Here is a 26,966-nt window from a genome sequence, read left to right as displayed (position 1 = left end):
CTTTTCTCTACAGCATATCAAAAAATCAACCTAGAATAACCACCACTTTTTTGAACCGTGCTTGCTGGATGTGAAATCCTAGCATTTTGTTACCTTGGTAACCTCAAGTGGGGTAGAAAGTAACACTGCCAAAAAAGTTCTGTTCCCTCCAAAAGAGACAACATTTTAATAGATGTTCTTACTAGATGCAACCTAACAGTGCAGAAACTTCCAGTACAACAGTGCAGTATGTAGAGCTTCAGCACAAAATTCTGAATAATAATTTCCTGTTTGCTGTATATCAGATAATTTCCTGGAATTCCTCTGCAGGCAATGTCACACAGGCAATGTCATGCAGGCAATGCCATGCAGGCAATGTCATGCATTTACAGAAAGTGTCAAGAGCAACGTTATCACAGGAGATGGTTCTGCAAATTCATGCCTGCACCAACAAGTTATAATTGACAAATCAATTGCAAACACAAATTCTGGTTTGGTAATGAGCATGTAAAAGGATTGTTGAGCCAGTACTGAAATTATGCTGTGCATGAAAGTGTCCTGAGGAAATGAAATGAATTCATAGAATGACAATACACAGCATGATTGGTAAAGTCTATGGGTTTTTGTCATGTTTATGGTGTCTGGATGTTGTCACAATACTCAACATAGGAGGGAAGTTCTGCCTAATTCCACAATCGAATCCAAGAGCGTGTTGTAGATGAAAAATGATTTCTGGCGTAACTGACTGCACACCAGGCGGAGGTTATAATCCTGCAAACTCTACCAGGACCGACTCATAATGAAGAATATAGAATGCATAATGGTGAGCAACTCTGATCAAAGCAGTCTACTTTACAATGCAGGGCATTGGTACTCAAGAATATATCTCTTATACAATGGGGGGGGGGGGGTCAGCATTTGGGTGGGAAGAAAATGGGAAACCCACAACTATCCGAAGGTTTCTGCAAGACTTTTCCACATACAGCCAGAGAGGCTACATGTAGTATACAAACGGTAATATTGATATTACACAGCGTAACATGATAACCTTTTCAAAATGGAATTTTGAATTTATGGCATGGATACATAAAAAAATTAGGCTTCAGGCTGAGGGTTAGTTAGAGCAGAAATTTGGGACACTTCAGCATCTGTAAGGAGACAAAAGTCATAAAGTTTGCTAAACCCAACCCTTTAAATTCTACCTGCAGATGTACTAATCACAGTACAATTCTTTCCAAATACTTTCAGAAACAGAAAATAGCCTCCACCAAACGTTCAATATATGCAGATACATGTACAGCAATCAATTTGAACAGTACAACCAAGGATGTATAGATTAAATGTTTCCTCTATGTGCAATAATATCACAGATGGAATACCACACTGCATATGGGAGAAACATTAAAAAAACCAAACACCATTTCAGTGTCCAAAGCACACCAATACCACTTTTTAAAAATTCACATTCAAGAACCATTTTAAAAATATTTCCATCCATTCCCGGCAAAGACCACAGTTTCTTGCTAAAATCTAAATTACATGCTGACTCAAAACACAATGTCTTAACCCTGCCATGGATTGCTTTGGTTATTATGCCAGAAATTCCTGAAAGTAAAATAAAAGTCTTTGTCTACCTAAACCTTTGTCTCTCTAAACCTTCCAGATCTTGTATAAATACATTCTTGGAGCATTTCTCTTGCAACATAAACCCCTGCAGGTGCTTACATAAATTATCAACCATTTAACAAAATATTAACCTTTTCAACCACACTTAAAAAAATTATAAGTGCAATATCCAACATTTTCAAGATTTCGTTAAGTTAAAGTGCAAATAATAAATCAATTCAGTTTGAAGAGATTTACTGATCATTACGTACGTGATTTTCGACATTTTTCCATTCAGATACACACAAGTGAGCTAAAAATCTAAACTGATCAATGTTCTGTACACATAGAAAAATATAGTAGGTTATATTTGACTGAAACTTTCAAAAATTATTCCAACTTAAGTCTTGTGTTTGTAATCCTGTGATTGTTTTTCAGATGACAATATACCCTGTGACTGTAGTTCCCAGGATCATATACACTGTATCCTGTGCCTGTAGTTCCCATGACCACACTAGATGTATCCTGTGACTGTAGTTCCCAGGATCATATACACTGTATCCTGTGCCTGTAGTTCCCATGACCACACTAGATGTATCCTGGGACTGTAGTTCACATGACCATATACAGTGCATCCTGTGACTGTAGTTCCCATGGCCATATACAGTGTATCCTGTGACTGTAGTTCCCATGACCACACACAATATATCCTGTGACTGTAGTTCCATGACCACACATAATATATCCGTGACTGTAGTTCCCATGACCATACACAATATATCCTGTGACTGTAGTTCCCATGACCACACTAGATGTATCCTGGGACTGTAGTTCCCATGACCATATACAATGTATCCTGTGACTGTAGTTCCCATGACCACACAAGATGTATCCTGTGACTGTAGTTCCCATGACCACATACAATGTATCCAGTGACTGTAGTTCCCATGACCACACAATATATCCTGTGACTGTAGTTCCCATGACCATACACAATATATCCTGTGAATAGTTCCCATGGCCATATGCAGTGCATCCTGTGACTGCAGTTCCCATGACCATATACAATGTATCCTGTGACTATAGTTCCCATGACCATGTACAATGTATCCTGTGACTGTAGTTCCCATGACCATATATAGCATATCCTGTTCTTAGATGGTATATCACAGAATGGTGGTGAGAGCATTTCATTACTCTGCAAGCTAGAAAAAAAAACAGTACAAGAAATGATTTATTTATTTATTTATTTGATTGGTGTTTTACTCTGTACTCAAGAATTTTTCACTTATACGACGGCCGCCAGCATTATGGTGGGTGGAAACCAGGCACAGCCTGGGGGAAACCCACGACCATCCGCAGGTTGCTGACAGACCTTCTCAAGTACGGCCGGACAGGAAGCCAACATACAAGAAATGAGGATAAGAATTTATAAAGTAGAAGTAAATATCAAAGTGTAAGGATCTTTAATGCTCAAAATCCTTTTTGAAACCTAAGCTCACAGTATTACAGTGTAAATGTATATGAGAACCATGAATAGATAAACATTCTCCTCTTCATTATTTAATTTTGGCCACTTGTTCCTAAACCACAAGTTCTCTTTTGAGGCTGCAGGCCCAACACCATTTTATGGTGAAACCATGTATCAAGTTTCAATAAAATACAATGACAATCAGGGAGCCAACATATACTTCTCACATCCCCCCACCTGCAACCCTCAGTACTGAATGTGGGAATTGCAACATAGCTCGGTCCGTAATGGTTGAAGGCTGGAACACATAGATGCACTATGTACTTACAAGTGTGGTACCTACCTCAAATTCTTCACTCATGCCCATCAGCGTGTCGTTTGCACTGCTGATGTAGCAGAGCCTGTACTTTCCAAGGGTAGCAGAGACGGTTTACTGAATGTCACCGAGTACTCTGGCTTCCCCTCACCAGCAATGGCCCACACATACAGGGAGTAGTCTTTAAAATCACGGAAATTAGCCTGAAGGAAAAGAATGAGTAAATGAATGCTAGGGGTTTGACATCGTACTTAACAATTTTTCAGTCAAAAGACAACGAGGAGTGAATAGGTGTGTGTGTACATATGCAGGGTCCTCTTGTGGCCATGCCGCCAAAGTGCTGCCACCATTGAAACATCATGCCGAAGACACTAGACATGACACCTCACTCAGTCACATTATACTGATACCTAGCCAACCAGTCCTGTTTCCTTGCTCTAACCTCTCAGTTAAGTGCGCCAAATAAGGCAGCAAAGAGCATAACCTGACCCAGGTTTGATCCCAGGTCTTCCAACTTGGAGGCAGACATTCTAACCATAAGACAACCAAAGCGGTCCTAAAGGATAAAGAGAACATTCTGACACGAATACAGTGTTACATGTAGTTGTTACAGACACCATGTACAAAAACATTTTGGGGGAAGTTTGCCGGCTAAATTTGCTAACACGTCCAACCATTTTGTTTGAATGTGCTTCCCTGCTGGTTTGACTGCCGGCCTATTCCTGAGGGCTTCAGATACCTGGCAACATATTTAGGAGGGTTTCAGACACCTGGCAAATGAGCCAGAGGTCACATGCTTTCCTGCTGGTTTGGCTGCAGGCCTATTTAGGTGGGCTTCACATACCTATGTACTATTCAGGAGAGCTTCAGTTAACTGCTCAATGTGTCAGGGGTGACAGGCTTTCCTGTTGGTTTGGCTGCAGGCCTATTCCCGAGGACTTCAGATACCTGGCAACACATTCAGGAGGGCTTCAGGCACCTGGCCAATGAGCCAGAAGTGACATGCTTTTCTACTGGTTTGGCTACCGGTCTATTCCTGAGCGATTTAGATACCTGGAAGCTTATTCAGGAGGGTTTCAGATAGCTGGCCATTGAGCCAGAGGTGATGTGCTTCCCTGCTGGTTTGGCTGCAGGTCCATTTGGAAGGGTTTCAGATACCTGGCCAATGAGCCAGAGGTGATGTGCTTCCCTGCTGGCCTGGCTGCAGGTCCATTTAGGAGGGTTTCAGATACCTGGCCATTGGGCCTGAGGTGATGTGCTTCCCTGCTGGCCTGGCTGCAGGTCTATTTAGGAGGGTTTCAGATACCTGGCCATTGAGCCAGAGGTGATGTGCTTCCCTGCTGGTTTGGCTGCAGGTCTATTTAGGAGGGTTTCAAATACCTGGCCAATGAGCCAGAGGTGATGTGCTTCCCTGCTGGTTTGGCTGCAGGTCCATTTAGGAGGGTTTCAGATACCTGGCCAATGAGTAAGAGGTGATAAGCTTCCCTGTTGGTTTAGCTGCAGGTCTATTTAGGAGGGTTTCAGATACCTGGCCAATGAGCCAGAGGTGATGTGCTTCCCTGTTGGTTTGGCTGCAGGTCTATTTAGGAGGGTTTCAGATACCTGGCCATTGAGCCAGAGGTGATGTGCTTCCCTGCTGGTTTGGCTGCAGGTCAATTTAGGAGGGTTTCAGATACCAGGCCAATGAGCCAGAGGTGATGTGCTTCCCTGCTGGCCTGGCTGCAGGTCCATTTAGGAGGGTTTCAGATACCTGGCCAATAAGCCAGACGTGATGTGCTTCCCTGCTGGTTTGGCTGCAGGTCTATTTAGGAGGGTTTCAAATACCTGGCCAATGAGCCAGAGGTGATGTGCTTCCCTGCTGGTTTGGCTGCAGGTCCATTTAAGAGGGTTTCAGATACCTGGCCAATGAGCCAGAGGTGATGTGCTTCCCTGCTGGTTTGGCTGCAGGTCTATTTAGGAGGGTTTCAGAGCCAGAGGTGACGTGCTTCCCTATTGGTCTGGCTTATGGTCTATTCAGGAGGGCTTCAGATAACTGGCCAATGAGCCAGAGGTTCAGGAGGGCTTCAGATAGGGCTTCAGGAGGCTTCAGGCCGCCGAGCCAGAGGTGACTAGCTTCCCTGTTGATCTGGCTTATGGTCTATTCAGGAGGGCTTCAGATAACTGGCCAATGAGCCAGAGGTTCAGGAGGGCTTCAGATATCAGATATGGCCAATGGTCACAGCTATACACAAATCACAGTCCCACAAAGGATGTTACATTTAAGTTAAATCAGGCTAACATTAAGGCCTTAAAAAATCTGAAAGTTATCTTCATTCGATCTTTTGAATGTATAAACAAACCATTAATTGAGAAAACAAATTCACCAGTTATCCCATGTTGTAGTACCAAGCAATCACACTTATTTTAATGATTGCTGTGGTAATATTGCACGTTGCAGTATTGCACCTTGTAATTAAATAACATGGTTCAAATCCAGCTCATTTCTGGACTGACCTCCTGGGATTTATTTATTAATTTGATTGGTGTTTTACTCCGTACTCAAGAATACTTTACTTACACGATGGCTGCCAGCATCATAGTGGAAAGCATTATAAGCCAGGCAGAGCCCGGGGAAGACCCACTACCATCTGCAGGTTGCTGGCAGACATTCTCACCTACAGCTGGAGAGGAAGCCAGCTTGAGCAGAAGGTAGCTGAGAAGTTTTAATGTCCTGTAACATGTTAGACCAGATCATATATGTTAACTGTGTACTATGAAATATAAAGGAAGCCTTTCATGTTTCCTTTAAGTGATGTATTTCCATCTAGAGGCCATACCCTGAAGAGTCCAATCCAATCCCAGCCACTGACAGCCATACCAGCCTCCACTCTGTAGGTTACTGTGTTATCTGATGTCTTGTACCACCGACTTGTTCGTACAAAGGTGACGGGCGATGGCCTGGGATGCGCCAAAACCTAACATTCAAATAAGGAAGTAGAACAATCTGTAAGATTTACACACCTAGGGTTAGCCAGCTACCCGTGAAACAGAAATGTGGTGCTATTTGGATACCTTGTTTTAAGCACTTTTAACATAGGAGAAAATGAAATCTGGACACTCTGCTATAACAAAATAGCCTCGAAAAGGGACGTTTGAACACTTTCATTAAAATTTTTGGATAATACCCTGTTTACACATCCTTCTGTTTGATAGATTAAACTCTTATTCAAATGTAGGCTACATTTGGTTGATTTCATAAAACTTCAAGGTAACAAAAAGTAGTCATGAACTCACTACACAAATTTCAGACATTCTAATATGTTTAATTATTTGTTTAACTTGTGTTGAATGTTGTAATAAAGAATTAAAGTGTGACTGGTGTAACTCAACTGTGTAGGAGGTGTGACTGGTGTAACTCAGCTGTGTGACTCACCACTATGTCAAAGAGTGCAGTGACAGGTTTGTAGGAAGTGACTGGTGTAACTCAGCTGTGGGACTCACCACTATGTCAAAGAGGGCAGTGACAGGTTTGTGGTGACCCAGGGTATAGGTGTAACTAGTGTAGCTCAGCTGTGGGACTCACCACTATGTCAAAGAGTGCAGTGACAGGTTTGTGGTGACCCAGGGTGTAGGAAGTGTGACTGGTGTAACTCAGCTGTGGGACTCACCACTATGTCAAAGAGGACAGTGACAGGTTTGTGGTGACCCAGGGTATAGGTGTAACTAGTGTAACTCAGCTGTGGGACTCACCACTATGTCAAAGAGTGCAGTGACAGGTTTGTGGTGACCCAGGGTGTAGGTGTAAATGGTGTAACTCAGCTGAGGGACTCACCACTATGTCAAAGAGAGCAGTGACAGGTTTGTGGTGACCCAGGGTGTAGGAAGTGTGACTGGTGTAACTCAGCTGTGGGACTCACCACCATGTCAAAGAGGACAGTGACAGGTTTGTGGTCACTCAGGGTGTAGGTGTGACTGCTGTAATTCAGCTGTGGGACTCACCACTATGTCAAAGAGAGCAGTGACAGGTTTGTGGTCACTCGCGGTGTAGGTGTGACTAGTGTAACTCAGCTGAGGGGCTCACCACTATGTCAAAGAGGGCAGTGACAGGTTTGTGGTCACTCAGGGTGTAGGAGGTGTGACTGGTGTAACTCAGCTGTGTGACTCACCACTATGTCAAAGAGTGCAGTGACAGGTTTGTAGGAAGTGACTGGTGTAACTCAGCTGTGGGACTCACCACTATGTCAAAGAGGGCAGTGACAGGTTTGTGGTGACCCAGGGTATAGGTGTAACTAGTGTAGCTCAGCTGTGGGACTCACCACTATGTCAAAGAGTGCAGTGACAGGTTTGTGGTGACCCAGGGTGTAGGAAGTGTGACTGGTGTAACTCAGCTGTGGGACTCACCACTATGTCAAAGAGGACAGTGACAGGTTTGTGGTGACCCAGGGTATAGGTGTAACTAGTGTAACTCAGCTGTGGGACTCACCACTATGTCAAAGAGAGCAGTGACAGGTTTGTGGTGACCCAGGGTATAGGTGTAACTAGTGTAACTTAGCTGTGGGACTCACCACTATGTCAAAGAGTGCAGTGACAGGTTTGTAGGAAGTGACTGGTGTAACTCAGCTGTGGGACTCACCACTATGTCAAAGAGGGCAGTGACAGGTTTGTGGTGACCCAGGGTATAGGTGTAACTAGTGTAGCTCAGCTGTGGGACTCACCACTATGTCAAAGAGTGCAGTGACAGGTTTGTGGTGACCCAGGGTGTAGGAAGTGTGACTGGTGTAACTCAGCTGTGGGACTCACCACTATGTCAAAGAGGACAGTGACAGGTTTGTGGTGACCCAGGGTATAGGTGTAACTAGTGTAACTCAGCTGTGGGACTCACCACTATGTCAAAGAGAGCAGTGACAGGTTTGTGGTGACCCAGGGTATAGGTGTAACTAGTGTAACTTAGCTGTGGGACTCACCACTATGTCAAAGAGTGCAGTGACAGGTTTGTGGTGACCCAGGGTGTAGGTGTAAATGGTGTAACTCAGCTGAGGGGCTCACCACTATGTCAAAGAGAGCAGTGACAGGTTTGTGGTGACCCAGGGTGTAGGAAGTGTGACTGGTGTAACTCAGCTGTGGGACTCACCACCATGTCAAAGAGGACAGTGACAGGTTTGTGGTGACCCAGGGTGTAGGTGTAACTAGTGTAACTCAGCTGTGGGACTCACCACTATGTCAAAGAGAGCAGTGACAGGTTTGTGGTCACTTGCGGTGTAGGTGTGACTAGTGTAACTCAGCTGAGGGGCTCACCACTATGTCAAAGAGAGCAGTGACAGGTATGTGGTCACTCGCGGTGTAGGTGTGACTAGTGTAACTCAGCTGAGGGGCTCACCACTGTCTCAAGGAGGGCAGTGACAGGTTTGTGGTCACTCAGGGTGTAGGTGTGACTAGTGTAACTCAGCTGTGGGACTCACCACTATCTCCAAGAGAGCAGTGACAGGTTTGTGGTCACTCAGGGTGTAGGAGGTGTGACTGGTATAACTCAGCTGTGGGACTCACGACTATGTCAAAGAGAACAGTGACAGGATAGTGGTGACCCAGGGTATAGGTGTAACTAGTGTAACTCAGCTGAGGGACACACCATTATCTCAAAGAGAGCAGTGACAGGTTTGTGGTCACTCAGGGTGTAGGTGTGACTGCTGTAATTCAGCTGTGGGACTCACCACTATGTCAAAGAGAGCAGTGACAGGTTTGTGGTCACTCAGGGTGTAGGAGGTGTGACTGGTATAACTCAGCTGTGGGACTCACCACTGTGTCAAAGAGGGCAGTGACAGGTTTGTGGTCACTCAGGGTGTAGGAGGTGTGACTGGTGTAACTCAGCTGTGTGACTCACCACTATGTCAAAGAGTGCAGTGACAGGTTTGTAGGAAGTGACTGGTGTAACTCAGCTGTGGGACTCACCACTATGTCAAAGAGGGCAGTGACAGGTTTGTGGTGACCCAGGGTATAGGTGTAACTAGTGTAGCTCAGCTGTGGGACTCACCACTATGTCAAAGAGTGCAGTGACAGGTTTGTGGTGACCCAGGGTGTAGGAAGTGTGACTAGTGTAACTCAGCTGTGGGACTCACCACCATGTCAAAGAGGACAGTGACAGGTTTGTGGTGACCCAGGGTATAGGTGTAACTAGTGTAACTCAGCTGTGGGACTCACCACTATGTCAAAGAGGGCAGTGACAGGTTTGTGGTGACCCAGGGTGTAGGTGTGACTAGTGTAACTCAGCTGTGGGACTCACCACTATCTCCAAGAGAGCAGTGACAGGTTTGTGGTCACTCAGGGTGTAGGAGGTGTGACTGGTATAACTCAGCTGTGGGACTCACCACTATGTCAAAGAGGACAGTGACAGGTTTGTGGTGACCCAGGGTGTAGGTGTAACTAGTGTAACTCAGCTGTGGGACTCACCACTATGTCAAAGAGAGCAGTGACAGGTTTGTGGTCACTCGCGGTGTAGGTGTGACTAGTGTAACTCAGCTGAGGGGCTCACCACTATGTCAAAGAGAGCAGTGACAGGTATGTGGTCACTCGCGGTGTAGGTGTGACTAGTGTAACTCAGCTGAGGGGCTCACCACTGTCTCAAGGAGGGCAGTGACAGGTTTGTGGTCACTCAGGGTGTAGGTGTGACTGCTGTAATTCAGCTGTGGGACTCACCACTGTGTAAAAGAGGGCAGTGACAGGTTTGTGGTCACTCAGGGTGTAGGAGGTGTGACTGGTGTAACTCAGCTGTGGGACTCACCACTGTGTCAAAGAGGGCAGTGACAGATTTGTGGTCACTCAGGGTGTAGGTGTGACTGGTGTAACTCAGCTGTGAGACTCACCACTGTGTCAAAGAGGGCAGAGACAGGTTTGTGGTGACTCAGGGTGTACGTGTAACTGGTGTAACTCAGCTGAGGGACTCACCACTATCTCAAAGAGAACAGTGACAGGTTTGTGGTCACTCAGGGTGTAGGTGTGACTGGTGTAACTCAGCTGTGGGACTCACCACTATGTCAAAGAGAGCAGTAACAGGTTTGTGGTCACTCAGGGTGTAGGAGGTGTGACTGGTGTAATTCAACTGCTTTGCTTCCAGCTCAATACCTTCAAAGGCATCTTCATGAACCATCCACAGGATGCGATCACACCAAGCAGGCTTACGACTTTTTCTGCAAAAGAAGTTGTATTTACTTTACAACACAAATATAGGGGAGAATTACTACTTGTGTTGAATATCAGCTTGTTGTGAAACTGCCTTGAGTATTTATAGTTTTGTTATATAATTTCACTAAACATTCCTAATTTTGACAACATTTTGACATTGATTAATAGGAACAGAAATAAAATATGTTTGCTATACACAGCCATACACAGACATAACAGTACCTCCATGCTGTAACTACATTAACACATAACAGTACCTCCATGCTGTAACTACACTTACACATAACAGTACTTCCATACTGTAACTACACTTACACATAACAGTACACTAACACATAACAGTACCGCCATGGTGTAACAACACTAACACATAACAGTACACTAACACATAACAGTACCTCAATGCTGTGACAACACTAACACATAATAGTACCATCATGCTGTAACAACACTAACACATAACAGTACCTCCATGCTGTAACTACATTAACACATAACAGTACCTCCATGCTGTAACCACACTAACACATACCAGTACACTAACACATACCAGTAGCTCCATGCTGTAACAACACTAACACATAACAGTACCTCCATGCTGTAACTACATTAACACATAACAGTACCTCCATGCTGTAACTACATTAACACATAACAGTACCTCCATGCTGTAACTATACTAACACATCACAGTACCTCCATGCTGTAACCACACAAACATACAACAGTACACTAACACATAACAGTACCTCCATGCTGTAACTACACTAACACATCACAGCATACTAACATATAACAGTACCTCCAAGCTGTAACTACGTTAACACATAACAGTACCTCCATGCTGTAACTACACTAACTTATAACAGTACCTCCATGCTGTAACTACATTAACACATCACAGTACCTCCATGCTGTAACTACACAAACATACAACAGCATACTAACACATAACAGTACCTCCATGCTGTAACTACACAAACACATAACAGTACCGCCATGCTGTAACTATGTTAACATATAACAGTACATCCATGCTATAACTACACTAACACATAACAGAACCTCCATGCTGTAACTACATTTACACATAACAGTACCTCCATGCTGGAACTACATTAACACATAACAGTACCTTCATGCTGTAACTACACTAACACATAACAGTACCTCCATGCTGTAACTACACTAACACATAACAGAACCTCCATGCTGTAACTACATTTACACATAACAGTACCTCCATGCTGTAACTACATTAACACATAACAGTACCTTCATGCTGTAACTACACTAACACATAACAGTACCTCCATGCTGTAACTACACTAACACATAATAGTACCTCCATGCTGTAACTACACTAACACATAACAGAACCTCCATGCTGTAACAACACTAACACATAACAGTACCTCCACATAACAGTACCTCCATGCTGTAACTACATTAACACATACCAGTACTTTCATGCTGTAACTACACTAACACACAACAGTAACTTCATGCTACAGTTAGACATAACTGTACCCTCACGCTGTATTTATTTTTTTATTTATTTCATTGGTGTTTTTGCCATTCTCAAGAATATTTCGCTCAAACGACAGTGGCCAGCATTATGGTGGTGGGAAAATAGGCAGAGCCTGGGGGAAATCCACGACCATCAGCTGGTTGCTGGCAGCCCTTCCCATGTACGGCCGGAGAGGAAGCCAGCATGCCCTCATGCTGTAACTACATGTACAGTAACACATAACTGTACATGTACCTTCATGCTGTAACTAAAAGTACAGTAACACATAACAGTATCTTGCTGCTATGAATATATTATTTATACTTTATTTCATAGATTTGTGTTTTATGCTGTGCTCAAGCATATTTCACAGCATAATGGTGAGGGGACACTGCGCAGGGCCAGGGGGAGTGAATTATGAGAGGAGGCATCATGAAACTACTGAAAACTCCCTGTCCAAGAATGGCATTGATCCCAAAGTTCATGTGATCGCGCAATTTCAAGCTAAGCACCTTAACAAAACTCACTTTGAAGTGTCGTAGGTATCGGTTCCCAGATCAAACTTGTATGTGGGTGGGAAGTCAAGAGGGCCCTCATCAAAGTCAAGAAAAATCACCCCATCTTCACGACTCTTATTCAGCTGCAAAATTGAAAACACAACAAAACTGTCTCAAGCAGTATCTTGATGCATTGGAGGAATTCAGGTTAATAGATGTAACTAGATTCAAGCGTTCAGCATAAATTTATGCAAACTTTTAGGTAGGCTTACATGTGTGTTCTCACAGTGGGCACATTACAACAGGTGCTCATACTGTTCTGAAGTCGTTAACAAACAGCATACCATAAAATGTCTCACCTGCTCAAAAAGCCACAGGCTTCTGTAATTTCTACTCTCAATAAGTCTCGCAATGTCTTACCTGATTGTAAGGCCACAGGTAAGTCATCTCTCCCCTCAATACACCTCACAATGTCTCACCTGATCATAAGGTGGTAGGTAACTGTAATCTCTACTCTCTATACACCTCGCAATGTCTGCCCTGATCATAAGGCAGTAGGTAATTGTAATTTCTACTCTCTATAGACCTCACAATGTCTCACCTGATCGTAAGGCCACAGTTTGCTATACTCTCTCCCAACACACCTCATAATACAAGCGTCAAGTCAGACATTCCTATACCATTCGTAGTCCGTAAAGGGCGTTTCAAGTCGATAATCGCAAGATCTATTTCCACAACAACGTTTAACACTAACTCCCGAAGACAAAGGTATGTAGGAAATTATACAAATAAGAAATAAAGCCGGTAACACACAAGAGAGAAGCATGTCTCACCTGATCATAAGGCCACAGTGTGCTATACTCTCTCCCCTCAACACACCTCAATGTCTCAAGAGATCATAAGGTCATAGTTTCCTATACTCTCTCCCCTTAACACACCTCATAATGTCTCACCTGATCATAAGGCCACAGTTTGCTATACTCTCTTCCCTCAACACACCTCTCAAGGTCTCACCTGATCATAAGGCCACAGTTGGCTGTACTCTCTCCCAACTCACCTCATAATGTCTCACCTGATCACAAGGCCACAGTTTGAAATACTCTCTTCCAACACACATCTCAATGTCTCACCTGATCGTAAGGCCACAGTTGGCTGTACTCTCTCCCCTCATCACACCTCACAATGTCTCATCTGATCATAAGGCCACAGTCTACCATACTCTCTCCCCTCATCACACCTCACGTCTCATCTGATCATAAGGCCACAGTTGGCTGTACTCTCTCCCCACATCACACCTCTCAATGTCTCACCTGATCATAAGGCCACAGTTGGCTGTACTCTCTCCCCTCAACACACCTCACAGTGTCTCATCAGATCATAAGGCCATAGTTTGCTATACTCTCTCCCCTTAACACACCTCACAATGTCTCATCTGATCGTAAGGCCACAGTTTGCTATACTCTCTCCCCTTAACACACCTCATAATGTCTCACCTGATTGTAAGGCCACAGTTGGCTTTACTCTCTCCCCTCAACAAACCTCTCAATGTCTCACCTGATCATAAGGCCACAGTCTGCCATACTCTCTCCCCTCATCACACCTCACAATGTCTCATCTGATCATAAGGCCACACTCTGGTATACTCTCTCCCCTCATCACACCTCTCAATGTCTCACCTGATCATAAGGCCACAGTTGGCTGTACTCTCTCCCCTCAACACACCTCACAGTGTCTCATCAGATCATAAGGCCACAGTTTGCTATACACTCTCCCCTTAACACACCTCTCAATGTCTCACCTGATCGTAAGGCCACAGTTGGCTTTACTCTCTCCACTCAACACACCTCACAATGTCTCACCTGATAGTCAGGCCATAGTTTGCTATACTCGCTCCCCTTAACACACCTCTCAATGTCTCACCTGATCGTAAGGCCATAGTTTGCTATATTCTCTCTTCTTAATGCACTCCATGACCTCCTCATTCTTGAGATCATCCAGTCTAAAGTTCAGGTCTCCAATCCAGAACACATAGCTGAGAAAACAGAAAACCACAATGTACATTTATACACATGTATTCATTATGTGTTTGTCTAACAAACAACTCATGACAGGACCATATCTAGAAAAAAATTGAAGGTTCTGACCCAAACTTTAAAGGTGGCATTGTGACAGCGTGCAGAAAGAAATTTTATGAAATGTAACAAAATGACGAGAGTTTCTGAGTCTATGAAAGAAAAAGATTTGGATGAAAACTTAACTTTTTATTGGTAAACCATCATATTCACATGTACTTGTTAGTTTTAATACAGCTTGACTATATGCAGTTTGGGAGCCCCAACGTTTTCGAGAACTAAAATGGCTCAACCTCTGCTGAAAAGCCTGCACAACTCGCTCACGGTGACGTAAACATAGCTATTTAACATAATCCTGGCCAACCAATGGCAATGACTCTATGATCTCCTGGCGTGAATTCGTAAACAGTAAATGACAGTTGACATGTACAGACACCTATAGCTCTATACACGACAATCATGCGACTCGATGGCCACGCCAAAGAAATGGAAAGATTACTTGGATTTCAAGGTTTACTGTAGAATTTGTTTAGCACAGCTAGCATCCACAGTGAATAATCGTGTTGTGACAGCCCAAAGGCGTGATTTGACGACGTAAAGTAAGGCTTCTAAGGAGCTCTTGGATAACTTCCAGATTAAAAATGAGAGAGCAAGGATATTTGCAAGGATATTAAAGAGCAGTGGGAAATGAACAAACAGCAATTCTTTGGTTGACATCTTACTTTGGCCAGTTCTTGCACGATGATGAATATTGATGAAGACACACCCCCACGTCAACCAATGAAAATTTGTAGCCTTCTGCAAAGATTTTTTTCTTGGACAGAGCATTCATTGGCTAATACCGATTACATCACTGTCCACTTGTATAAGAATGTGATAGGTATTTTGACAGACTGTAAACCTGTAGGGTACCGGTTGGTTAGGACAGTCTGGTTTCGAGAGACTAAAGACGGCCCTGCATGAAGTTTTCACTAATACCATGGCGCTCAGTGTCAAAACATGGAGGAAACTGTTGTAAACCACCAACCTTTGGCAAAGTTACTCATGAACTTTCTCCATATATTACAGACAGATATGAAAATGGCCATAAATTTACATTGATTTAGTGGCAGCCTCTCACGTCAGCAGAAGTACCCCACATTAAACCGCATTAATATTGCATATCAATGGATATATTTTCTGGGTAAAATATACATTTATTTATATATAATTATAAATGTGGTTCAATGAAATCAGTGGCGATCGTACCACATGACCAGCCTGTACATTAGAGAGATATTGGATCCTGGACAGCCATATTTTCTTTGTATTATATGACAGTAAAGAAACATGACTTCATGAGATCAAAGCATTTAGGGGCCCTGCAGCGCATATCATTTGCTCTGTGTTTATCTGTGAACACTGACACGAAAATGTTGAGAAATGAAATTTCCACATTCTCCAAAATAATAAATCGAGGCCAGCTGAAACTGTACAAGTAACTTCAATAGATATTGGTACATGAGGCAAAAGTCCTTGGAGTTATAAAATGAATAGGTCACTGTGAAGTGATTTGTACAATACGGAGTAGTACTGGACTCGACCAAGATGAAAATCCACACTGGATGAGGCACCACAGGCATCTCGTCCAACACAGATTTCCAACAAAACATGCACTGGGACAACACCACTTGAAAGTGTACAAAATCCTTCACAATAACCTATTAACACTGTACTCATCCACACTGCAACTCTGCTTTGGATTTCCTACACAACATGGGCTCATACAATACCACTTGAAAGTGTACAAAACCCTTCACAATAACCTAATAATACTGTACTCATCCACACTGAAACTCTGCTTTGGATTTCCTACACAACATGTACTTGGACAACACCACTCGAAAGTGCACAAAATCCTTCACAATAACCTAATAACACTGTACTCATCCACACTGCAACTCTGCTTTGGATTTCCTACACAACATGCACTCGGACAACACCACTCGAAAATGTACAAAATCTTTCACAATAACCTAATAACACTGTACTCATCCACACTGAAACTCTGCTTTGGATTTCCTACACAACATGCACTCGGACAACACCACTCGAAAGTGTACAAAATCCTTCACAATAACCTAATAACACTGTACTCATCCACACTGCAACTCTGCTTTGGATTTCCTACACAACATGGGATCATACAATACCACTTAAAAGTGTACAAAATCCTTCACAACAACCTAATAACACTGTACTCATCCACACTGCAACTCTGCTTTGGATTTCCTACACAACATGGGATCATACAATACCACTTAAAAGTGTACAAAATCCTTCACAACAACCTAATAACACTGTACTCATCCACACTGCAACTCTGCTTTGGATTTCCTACACAACATGCACTCGGACAACACCACTCGAAAGGGTACAAAATCCTTCACAATAACCTAATAACACTGTACTCATACACACTGAAACTCTGCTTTGGATTTCCTACACAACATGCACTTGGACAGCACCACTCGAAAGTGTACAAAATCCTTCACAATAACCTAATAACACTGTACTCATCCACACTGAAACTCTGCTTTGGATTTCCTACACAACATGGGCTCATACAATACCACTCAAAAGTGTACAAAATCCTTCACAATAACCTAATAACACTGTACTCATCCACACTGCAACTCTGCTTTGGATTTCCTACACAACATGGGCTCATACAATACCACTTAAAAGTGTACAAAACCCTTCACAATAACCTAATAATACTGTACTCATCCACACTGAAACTCTGCTTTGGATTTCCTACACAACATGCACTTGGACAACACCACTCGAAAGTGCACAAAATCCTTCACAATAACCTAATAACACTGTACTCATCCACACTGCAACTCTGCTTTGGATTTCCTACACAACATGCACTCGGACAACACCACTCGAAAATGTACAAAATCCTTCACAATAACCTAATAACACTGTACTCATCCACACTGAAGCTCTGCTTTGGATTTCCTACACAACATGCACTCGGACAACACCACTCGAAAGTGTACAAAATCCTTCACAATAACCTAATAACACTGTACTCATCCACACTGCAATTCTGCTTTGGATTTCCTACACAACATACACTCGGACAACACCACTCGAAAATGTACAAAATCCTTCACAATAACCTATTAACACTGTACTCATCCACACTGAAACTCTGCTTTGGATTTCCTACACAACATGCAATCTGACAACACTACTCGAAAGTGTACAAAATCCTTTACAATAACCTAATAACACTGTACTCATCCACACTGAAACTCTGCTTTGGATTTCCTACACAACATGGGCTCATACAATACCACTCGAAAGTGTACAAAATCCTTCACAATAACCTAATAATACTGTACTCATCCACACTGAAACTCTGCTTTGGATTTCCTACACAACATGGGCTCATACAATACCACTCGAAAGTGTACAAAATCCTTCACAATAACCTAATAATATTGTACTCATCAACACTACAAATCTGCTTTGGATTTCCTACACAACAAGCACTCAGACAACACCACTTGAAAGTGTACAAAATCCTTCACAATAACCTAATAACACTGTACTCATCCACACTGAACCTCTGCTTTGGATTTCCTACACAACATGGGCTCATACAATACCACTCGAAAGTGTACAAAATCCTTCACAATAACCTAATAACACTGTACTCATACACACTGCAACTCTGCTTTGGATTTCCTACACAACATGCACTCGGACAACACCACTCGAAAGTGTACAAAATCCTTCACAATAACCTAATAACACTGTACTCATCAACACTGAAACTCTGCTTTGGATTTCCTACACAACATGCACTCGGACAACACCACTCGAAAGTGTACAAAATCCTTCACAATAACCTAATAACACTGTACTCATCCACACTGAAGCTCTGCTTTGGATTTCCTACACAACATGGGCTCATACAATACCACTTAAAAGTGTACAAAATCCTTCACAATAACCTAATAATATTGTACTCATCAACACTGCAAATCTGCTTTGGATTTCCTACACAACAAGCACTCAGACAACACCACTTGAAAGTGTACAAAATCCTTCACAATAACCTAATAACACTGTACTCATCCACACTGCAACTCTGCTTTGGATTTCCTACACAACATGCACTCGGACAACACCACTTGAAAGTGTACAAAATCCTTCACAATAACCTAATAACACTGTACTCATCCACACTGAAACTCTGCTTTGGATTTCCTACACAACATGCACTCGGACAACACCACTCAAGTGTACAAAATCCCTTCACAATAACCTAACAATACTGTACTCATCCACACTGAAACTCTGCTTTGGATTTCCTACACAACATGGGCTCATACAATACCACTTAAAAGTGTACAAAACAAAAGCCAAATAGTTTCTGTGGAGCAAAAACTAAATTCTATATGTTCTGAATAAATACTGAACTGGAATTGAATGTCTTACTCACTCATGGTCCAGGATAAAGTCTACATCTTTATCTCTGAAGCGCTGATTTTCAACAATGGTATAAAAATCCTGTAAAGAGATGAAATACATATATTTCTGCTGCTAATAAAGCTCCATTTAATATAAATCTATCAAACAACATATATCAAACAATATATAAAAGGTGGTGCTATAAATGACAGATGTAAATGGTAAAATCCATTATATCTGCATATAGAATGTGCCTTAGTTTAACACACTTTTATTCTTGTAAATGGAAGAGTTCATGTAAATGTTTAAACAGTAGTGAAAACATTCCTCCTGGCAACATGACGCAAGCAAGATTTTCTAGCCACAAATGCTGTGATGTTAATTACAATCTATCAGAAGTCACTGGTCTAAAATGTTAAAATTATCATGAAAACAATCCCAAGGGAGCAGGCCTTTGGGATGCTGAGTACAGGTACCAACAAAATTAAACTGATGACCAACAAAGGGTTAATAATGAGGTTCTAGGGCTGTCATGTCTACAACACATGGCCTTTGGCAGAGCAGAAACTCACTGACCAAAATCCATCGCATCGATCATTCATATGTATGTATTTGACTGAAGTCTGACGACAAACTCAAAAATTTGTCACCTTTTGCAGGTTACAGTGGCCCAGTGAAAAAACAATGACCTTTTGCAGGTTAGAGTGCCTGTTGGAAAACAATGACCTTCACAGGTTAGAGTGCCTGGAGGAAAACAATGACCTTTTGCAGGTTAGAGTGCCAGGTGGAAAACAATGGTCTTTTACAGATTAGAGTGCCTTGGAAAAAAACAATGACCTTTTGCAGATTAGATGTGCACAATGGAAAACAGTGACCTTTTGCAAGTTAGAGAGTCTGGACAAAAACAATGACCCTTTGCAGGTTAGAGTGCACAGTGGAAAACAATGACCTTTTGCAGGTTAGAGTGCCTGGAGGAAAACAATGACCTTTTGTAGGTTAGAGTACCTGGAGGAAAACAATGACCTTTTGCAGGTTAGAGTGCACAGTGGAAAACAATGACATTTTGCAAGGTAGAGTGCCAGGTGGAAATGACCTTTTGCAGGTTAGAGTGCCCGGGGGGAAACAATGACCTTTAGCAAGTTAGAGTGCCAGGTGGAAAACAATGGTCTTTTGCAGGTTAGAGTGCCTGGAGGAAAACAATGACCTATTCCAGGTTAGAGTGCACAGTGAAAAACAATGACCTTTTGCAAGTTAGAATGCACAGTGGAAGACAATGAGCTTGTGCAAGTTAGAGTGCCTGGAGAAAAACCTTTCCAGGTGGAAAACAAACTTGCAGGTTAGAGTACCTGGAGGAAAAACAATGACCTTTTGCAGGTTGAAGTACCTGGAGGAAAACAATGACCTTTTGCAGGTTAGAGTGCACAGTGGAAATCAATGACCTTTTGCAGGTTAGAGTGCACAGTGGAAAACAATGACCTGTTGCATATAAGAGTGCCAGGTGGAAAACATCGACCTTTAGCAGGCTACAATGCCCCCGTAGAAAACAATCACCTTTTGCAGGTAAGGTGCTTGGGATAATAATGACTTTTTGCCATTTAGAGTGCTTGGTGGAAAACAATGACCTCTTGCAAGTTAGAGTGAATGGTTAAAACAATGACCTTTTGCTGGTTAGAGTGCCAGATTGAAAACAATGACATTTTGCAGATTAGACAGTCTGATAGAAAACAATGACCTCTTTTCCACATGTAACGTAAGGATATGTACAACGACTTTTTGTTCCGCAAATATGTTGTACATACATTTGTCAGTATGTATCAGTATCAATCTGTAAGAATCAAAGCGCGAACTGAAGCGCCATAGAGGTAGCAAGGGCAGGAGAACCTACAAATTTCCAGTCCGACCCTGTACACTGTGGCATGGTGTGTGGGTCCAATCATTGATTTCTTCTCAACTAAAACATTCTGTTTTATAGATTGATTCCGTACAATTTATTCCGTAGAATTTCGTCATCAGACGAGCATCTTATGTTACACAAGAAAAGTCAAGGCTTACAAAATCTTATTTTGACGTCAAACATAGACTAAAAGGCCGCAGCCTTTTTTTTCCTCAAGTGCTTGGTATAAACACTATAAACCAAGTTTAAATCTGAAACTATTATGATGCCATGGGATACACCACATCAGAGAATTATTACGAGGCCATGGAATGCACCATATTAGAAACTTATTATGAGGCCATGGGATACACCGTATTTGAAAATTATAACGAGGCCATTGGATACACCATATTATTACGAGGCCATCGGATACATCATTTTGGAGAATTATTACAAGGCCATGGGATACACAATATTTACAGAATTACTACGAGGCCATGGGCTACACCATATTAGAGCATTATTACGAGGCCATGGGATACACCATATTGGAGAATTATTACGAGGCCACCGGATACACCATATCAGAGAATTATTACAAGGCCATGGGATACACCATATTAGAGCATTATTATGAGGCCACCGGATACACCAAATTAGAGCATTATTATGAGGCACTGGATACACCATATTAGAGCATTATTACGAGGCCATGGGATACACCATATAAGAGCATTATTACGAGGCCATGGGATACACCATATCAGAAAATTATTACAATGCCATGGGATACACCATATTGGAGAATTATTATGAGGCCACTGGATACACCATATCAGAATATTATTACTTGACCAAATATGGATACACCATATTGGAAAAACCAGGAATATCGAAAATCGAGACCAGTGAAAATACTGGCTCCAAAAAAATATACTGTTTTTGTGACAAATCTGTCAGTGCATGTAACTAAACTCAAACAAGTGAGCCAATCCCATCTGGCCAGACAGCTCAGCTTGTAGAATGGTGGGACTAAACACCTCGGGTCCTGAGTTCCAGTCTCGTTCAAACCAGTATTTTTTCTGGTCTTGATTCATCAGTTTAGGATATTATATCTACTTGAAGTAGGAAAAAGCCTTCTGTTACATTTCGCTTAAAATACATACACAACAAATTAAATATGTGAGTATATGTACACAATAAGAACACAGCAGTGGCCCACATGACCAGAGCCTAACTTACCTCTATGCGCTCTCCCACCTCATCCTGATGAGCTGCCAGGTGACAGTTCACTATACAGGTGTTGATTCCGTTCACATCCATTCTGATACTCACACCACCCTTGTTACCCTGCAAATCAAACAGAACTTTTTTAGTGGTGTAAACCATCAATCTCCGCAATTATACACACACAAAGTGATGACAACTTCACTACAATGATCATTATTTCTCACTTCCACACTCTTAGGCTTGAATTTGTTTATTTATTTGATTGGTGTGTTATGTAACACAAGAATATTTCACTATGGTTGCCAGCATTATGGTAGGAGGAAAATGGGAAGAGCCTGTGAGAAAACCGACGACCATCCGCAGGTTGCTGTCAGACCTTCCCATGCACTGCTGGTGAGGAAAGCCATCATGTGCTGGACTTGAACTCAAGGCGACCGCATTGGTGGGATGCTCTTGGGTTCCATTCTTGAAGTGTGACCTACTACATTCAAGGATTGAGAATCTTTATGTAGGTGTAGTACATTTCATTTGGCACTAAATATCTGACGAGATGGTAAATACAGTTTACACACCTGAATGTTTGGGACAAAACAAAAAACATGGATTTAGGAAAACAAAGCTTAAAGCAAGGCTGAGCATTAGAGATATTCAAACTTTAATTAGCAAGTACATAACTCTCAATTCTAAAGTAAATATATGTGTTGAATGTACTTACCCAGAAGCCGGCAAGCCCAGTACGCGTGAACTCAGATTCTATGTTGGTCAGGTGTAAAAGATGGGTGACACGTACAAAAAGCAGCAACATAAGGCCTTGTAAACGTATACTTTTCACCTGTAACCAGAGACAACAGGCATAACACATAAAACACAGGTACACAAAGCACCAGCAGCAGGTCCTGTACACAAACACTCTTCACCTGTAACCACAGACAACAAGTGTAACAGATGAGACACAGGTACACACAGCACCACATCAGGTCCTGTGCACAAGCACTCTTCACCTGTAACCACAGACAACAGGTGTAACAGATGAGACACAAGTACACACAGAACCACATAAGGCCCTGTACACAAGCACTCTTCACCTGTAACCACAGACATCAGGTGTAACAGACAAGACACAAGTAACAGTTGAGATAAAAATAGCTAAAATTTTATTTCTGCTGTATGTAGTTGTCAGCTGAATGTTGCTCTTACCCGAACATAGCCTCTGGGTGACAGAGCGTCTGTGAGTGCCACGGTCCAGATGTGAGTCACCACATTAGAGTTTGGTTGACCTGCCTCCTGTAACCTACAATCAGAACAACACATATCTACACGTAGGTATTAGATGGTTACAGGCATGCCACAAGTTTTTGGTTTACTGTATACAGTACATTTACACACAGGGATGAGACCGTCACAGGCATGCTACAAGTTTTTGGTTTACTGTATACAGTATGTTTACACATAGGTATGTGATAGCCAAAGACATGACAGGTTTTTGGTTTACTGTATACAGCATGTTTACACAAAGGTATGTCATAGCCAAAGACATGACAGGTTTTTGGTTTACTGTATACAGCACGTTTACACAAAGGTATGAGGTGGTCACAGGCATGCCACAAGTTTTGGGTTTACTGTATACAGTTTGTTAACACATAGTACGAGATAGCCACAGACCTGACAGGTTCTTGGTTTACTGTATACAGTTCGTTTACACATAGGTATGAGATTGTCACAGACACGACAGGTTTTTGGTTTACTGTAGGCATGAGAAGATCACAGGCATGAGCATGATGACAGAGGTTTTTGGTTTACTGTAAGTTTATATGTAAAGGGCATGAATCTTATCTCAACACAAACAATTAGAAAGTGAAACTAAAATACCGGATCATGATTGATTAAACAACAAAAACCAGAAGTGGTAGCTTCTTCCTGTTAGCATGTATACTTCTTTACAGTAAATTATACAGTAATCATTCTGTACCCAATAGCATATGCATCTGGCAGTGGTTTTGCTTTCAGATATAAAACCTCTGTGAAGTCTTCAGTAGGATCGTTCCAAGCGACATTCCAAGTACACAGATGAAACCTGTAAAGTGACATTCAAAAACATTACCAAATGTACATGTATTATCTGCAGTTTGAGGTGTGTACATGTATAACGTTGATTCAGATTATCTTTTAATCCAAACATGAAGCTAATGTACAAATCCCCTAATATCTGATTAATAAATAGTAATTACATGTACATGCAGACAGAAAGAAAAAATAATTAAATAATTAAACAATTAAGATATAAATAAAATAAACAGATGTAAATAAAGATATACAAACAAATATTTTTCAATAAATAAAGATCGATAAGTAAATTAATATTTAGAAATCAATAAATGAAGAAATAATGGCTCAAATTTTACACATAGAGGTACATATATTACATATTTAAAGGGAAAGGAACATTACAAATATATGATTGTGGCTTAGTACCAAATTGCTTAAATATTAGGTAGAAAGTCAATCCAAAACTGCATGTGAAAATACCTTTATTTATTTATTATTATTATTATTTTTTTTGAATATATTATTTTATTTTTTTTTCATAATTTCAATTAAATGCAGTCAAATGTTTGAATACTAAGGTGAGCTTCATGGACAATATTCATAACGTAGGCTATCATATTTGTCCATCAAACCAACCTCCGCCTATCTCTAAAACTAATTTAGTGTCAGATTTGCTTTTTTGTGCAGAGGCACTCACAACATAATTTAAACGAAAAGACACTAGGCCAAATGTACATATGCATCCAAAAAGTACTTCGCAGAAAGTTTATACAGTATAACTTTTTATTCTTGTAATACCGCACAACCAAAATATCGCAGTTCAAAGTAAGCAAAATTGTGCAAACAGAAAGTACCACCATGTGATCAAATTTAGCCAATCAGGCGTGAGTTATTTCTATAACCAGAGGATACAGTTGTTTCCGCTAGCGTTACCAAAACCCTGTTTTGCATTTTAATCATGTGTATGTGCGGTATGACTGATCCAGCACCATGTTTCCGGCTACTCTAACATGGCGCCTCTCATCACCGAATGATAAGAATTCCTGATTAAAACTTGATTTATAGAATTACCCGACAAGTCAGAAAAAAGTGGCTGACATTTTGCTTTCCTCTTCCTAAACAGCTCAGGTTACGTAATTTGTTGTCTTTTCTTTCAAATTAACATGAATTTTATTCTCACCTGAACTTTTTCTAAAAACATATAAACAGTTGTGTGACATAACAGATGACATACATTATCAAATGAATTCATATGGTCTTTAAAGCCTTCCTTACAATCCACTCCTACTATTGCATTTAATCAAGTGAGGGAAAAATCAAAAAAGGAAGTAAGTCTTTACTGACAATGATATTTCATTTTTTATGTTTTTTCCCTGCACAGTAAGTATTTAACAGTATTCCATGGGCATCCCTATTTAACACATCTGGTGGATGCCCTATTTAAAACTTTCATTGTGATACTCATGATGTCTGTCACATCATGAATGTGAAAGGCAAGGAAAACACTAACGCGTAGTAAATGTCAGACGAAAGGCTATTGAACACTGTTCACAAAATAGTTGGGATTTATTTTATTTGGAGTTTTTTCAACCCAGTAAAATGTGTTTGAAACTTTGAGACCATATCAGGATCAGTGACATCACACCAGGCTTTTGCTACTTAAGACACCCAAACTGCTAGATTTCATCATGCTAAGTACATATAAATATAGATCAGTGAATGTATTCACTGAATGGAACTGGTAACAAACTATCACAAGCAAAAATATGGATGTGATGTCACTGATAAGGTTTGGGTCACAATACAGATCATCGCAGAACCTAACGTTTTAAAACCACATTATGTAGTTGGAAAAATTCTAAAAAAAATAAATGAAACTATTTTTCTGGACAGTGTTTACTGGTCTTTTATCTGATATACATGTACGCTTCATTTTATTACTTTCTTTGTCTTTAAAACAGCACTGTGCATCCATCTAACATGTCTGTAAAATGACATTATCTACTTGTGCTGCGCTACTTGTACATTTCGTACTACAACGCATGGAGTCAGACTTGTATACTACAGCTCTAAATACCCAATCTATAGAACTATCTAGTTTCTACAGTACTTTGGTGCCAGTGAAAACAAAAGGACGAATGTTTACATTATAATATTAGTACTACCAACGAAATTTAAGCGAGCTGATAATTTAAATAAGTCTATAAATTACAAATATACTATTGACAATACGTGACATGCAGGGTATTTTATTTACCTTTTCACAGCACACAGCCATATACAAATACAACCTATTATATTTAGCACGGAGTTTAAATATACCTGTACATGTTAGCGTTTAGGCCATTAACAAACTGCAGGTATACAGTAGCATATTGGAGGCGATGATCCTCACCTAAAATGCTTGGTTTTTCGTGACAGCTTATCCACCTTTTGCTGGTGTTGTGTTGTTTTGGACGCCATTTCACAGAGTGTCCGAGCGGCGCAGCTTTCTGACCTAACAGGCCCCAAACTACATCGTGATCTGAACCGTGACGCCAAGCCGACACCAACATAAATAAAAATCAAAGACAAGTTTGACAGTTTAGGCATCCACACCTGTTTACAAGCAACTTGTATCTTATTCAAGGGAGACAACCATGCAAAAAAATTCAAATCTGGCTGAGATATGAAAAATGTAATGGACGTCACAAAATAGCAGCATACAATCGCAACATTTCATATAAAAATATACTATAA

At 41.3% G+C, this 26,966-nt stretch overlaps 1 protein-coding gene across 4 annotated transcripts; it reads right to left on the bottom strand.

Moving 5' to 3' along the window:
* LOC135476284 (phosphatidylinositol 4,5-bisphosphate 5-phosphatase A-like) lies at positions 1-26,825 on the bottom strand. 4 transcript variants are annotated; one of them, XM_064756269.1, is made up of 12 exons: positions 26,623-26,825; positions 24,151-24,255; positions 23,379-23,472; positions 22,897-23,013; positions 22,194-22,301; positions 19,107-19,174; positions 14,454-14,565; positions 12,564-12,676; positions 10,372-10,531; positions 6,188-6,325; positions 3,399-3,574; positions 1-2,789 (listed from the first exon to the last, which is right to left on the bottom strand). In XM_064756269.1, the coding sequence occupies exons 1-11, from the start codon at positions 26,817-26,819 to the stop codon at positions 3,422-3,424; spliced, it is 1,365 nt and encodes a 454-aa protein (XP_064612339.1). In that variant the 5' UTR covers positions 26,820-26,825; the 3' UTR covers positions 1-2,789; positions 3,399-3,421. The 4 variants fall into 4 exon arrangements, 2 of the variants coding, with proteins under 2 accessions (XP_064612339.1, XP_064612340.1); XM_064756270.1 differs by lacking the exon at positions 1-2,789 and adding an exon at positions 4,216-4,319 and having other exon boundaries at positions 3,513-3,574; XR_010445109.1 differs by lacking the exon at positions 1-2,789 and having other exon boundaries at positions 3,436-3,574; positions 10,467-10,531.
* Between the last annotated feature and the right edge of the window lie 141 nt (positions 26,826-26,966).

This window comes from Liolophura sinensis, chromosome 10 (assembly GCF_032854445.1).
Source record: "Liolophura sinensis isolate JHLJ2023 chromosome 10, CUHK_Ljap_v2, whole genome shotgun sequence".
In the NCBI taxonomy this organism is placed as follows: Eukaryota; Metazoa; Mollusca; class Polyplacophora; order Chitonida; family Chitonidae; genus Liolophura; species Liolophura sinensis.
Note: the sequence above shows the minus strand (reverse complement) of the source record. Positions and strands in the feature narration are given on the sequence as shown.

Excerpts from the sequence above, each read along its gene's own strand:
- LOC135476284 (XM_064756269.1), bottom strand. The coding sequence starts at position 26,819 with ATGCCTAAACTGTCAAACTTGTCTTTGATTTTTATTTATGTTGGTGTC. Across the intron at positions 12,677-14,453 it reads AACTATGGCCTTACGATCAG|CTGAATAAGAGTCGTGAAGA; the intron begins GTGAGACATTGA and ends TCAATTTTGCAG. Across the intron at positions 10,532-12,563 it reads GATACCTACGACACTTCAAA|AAAAAGTCGTAAGCCTGCTT; the intron begins GTGAGTTTTGTT and ends CTTCTTTTGCAG.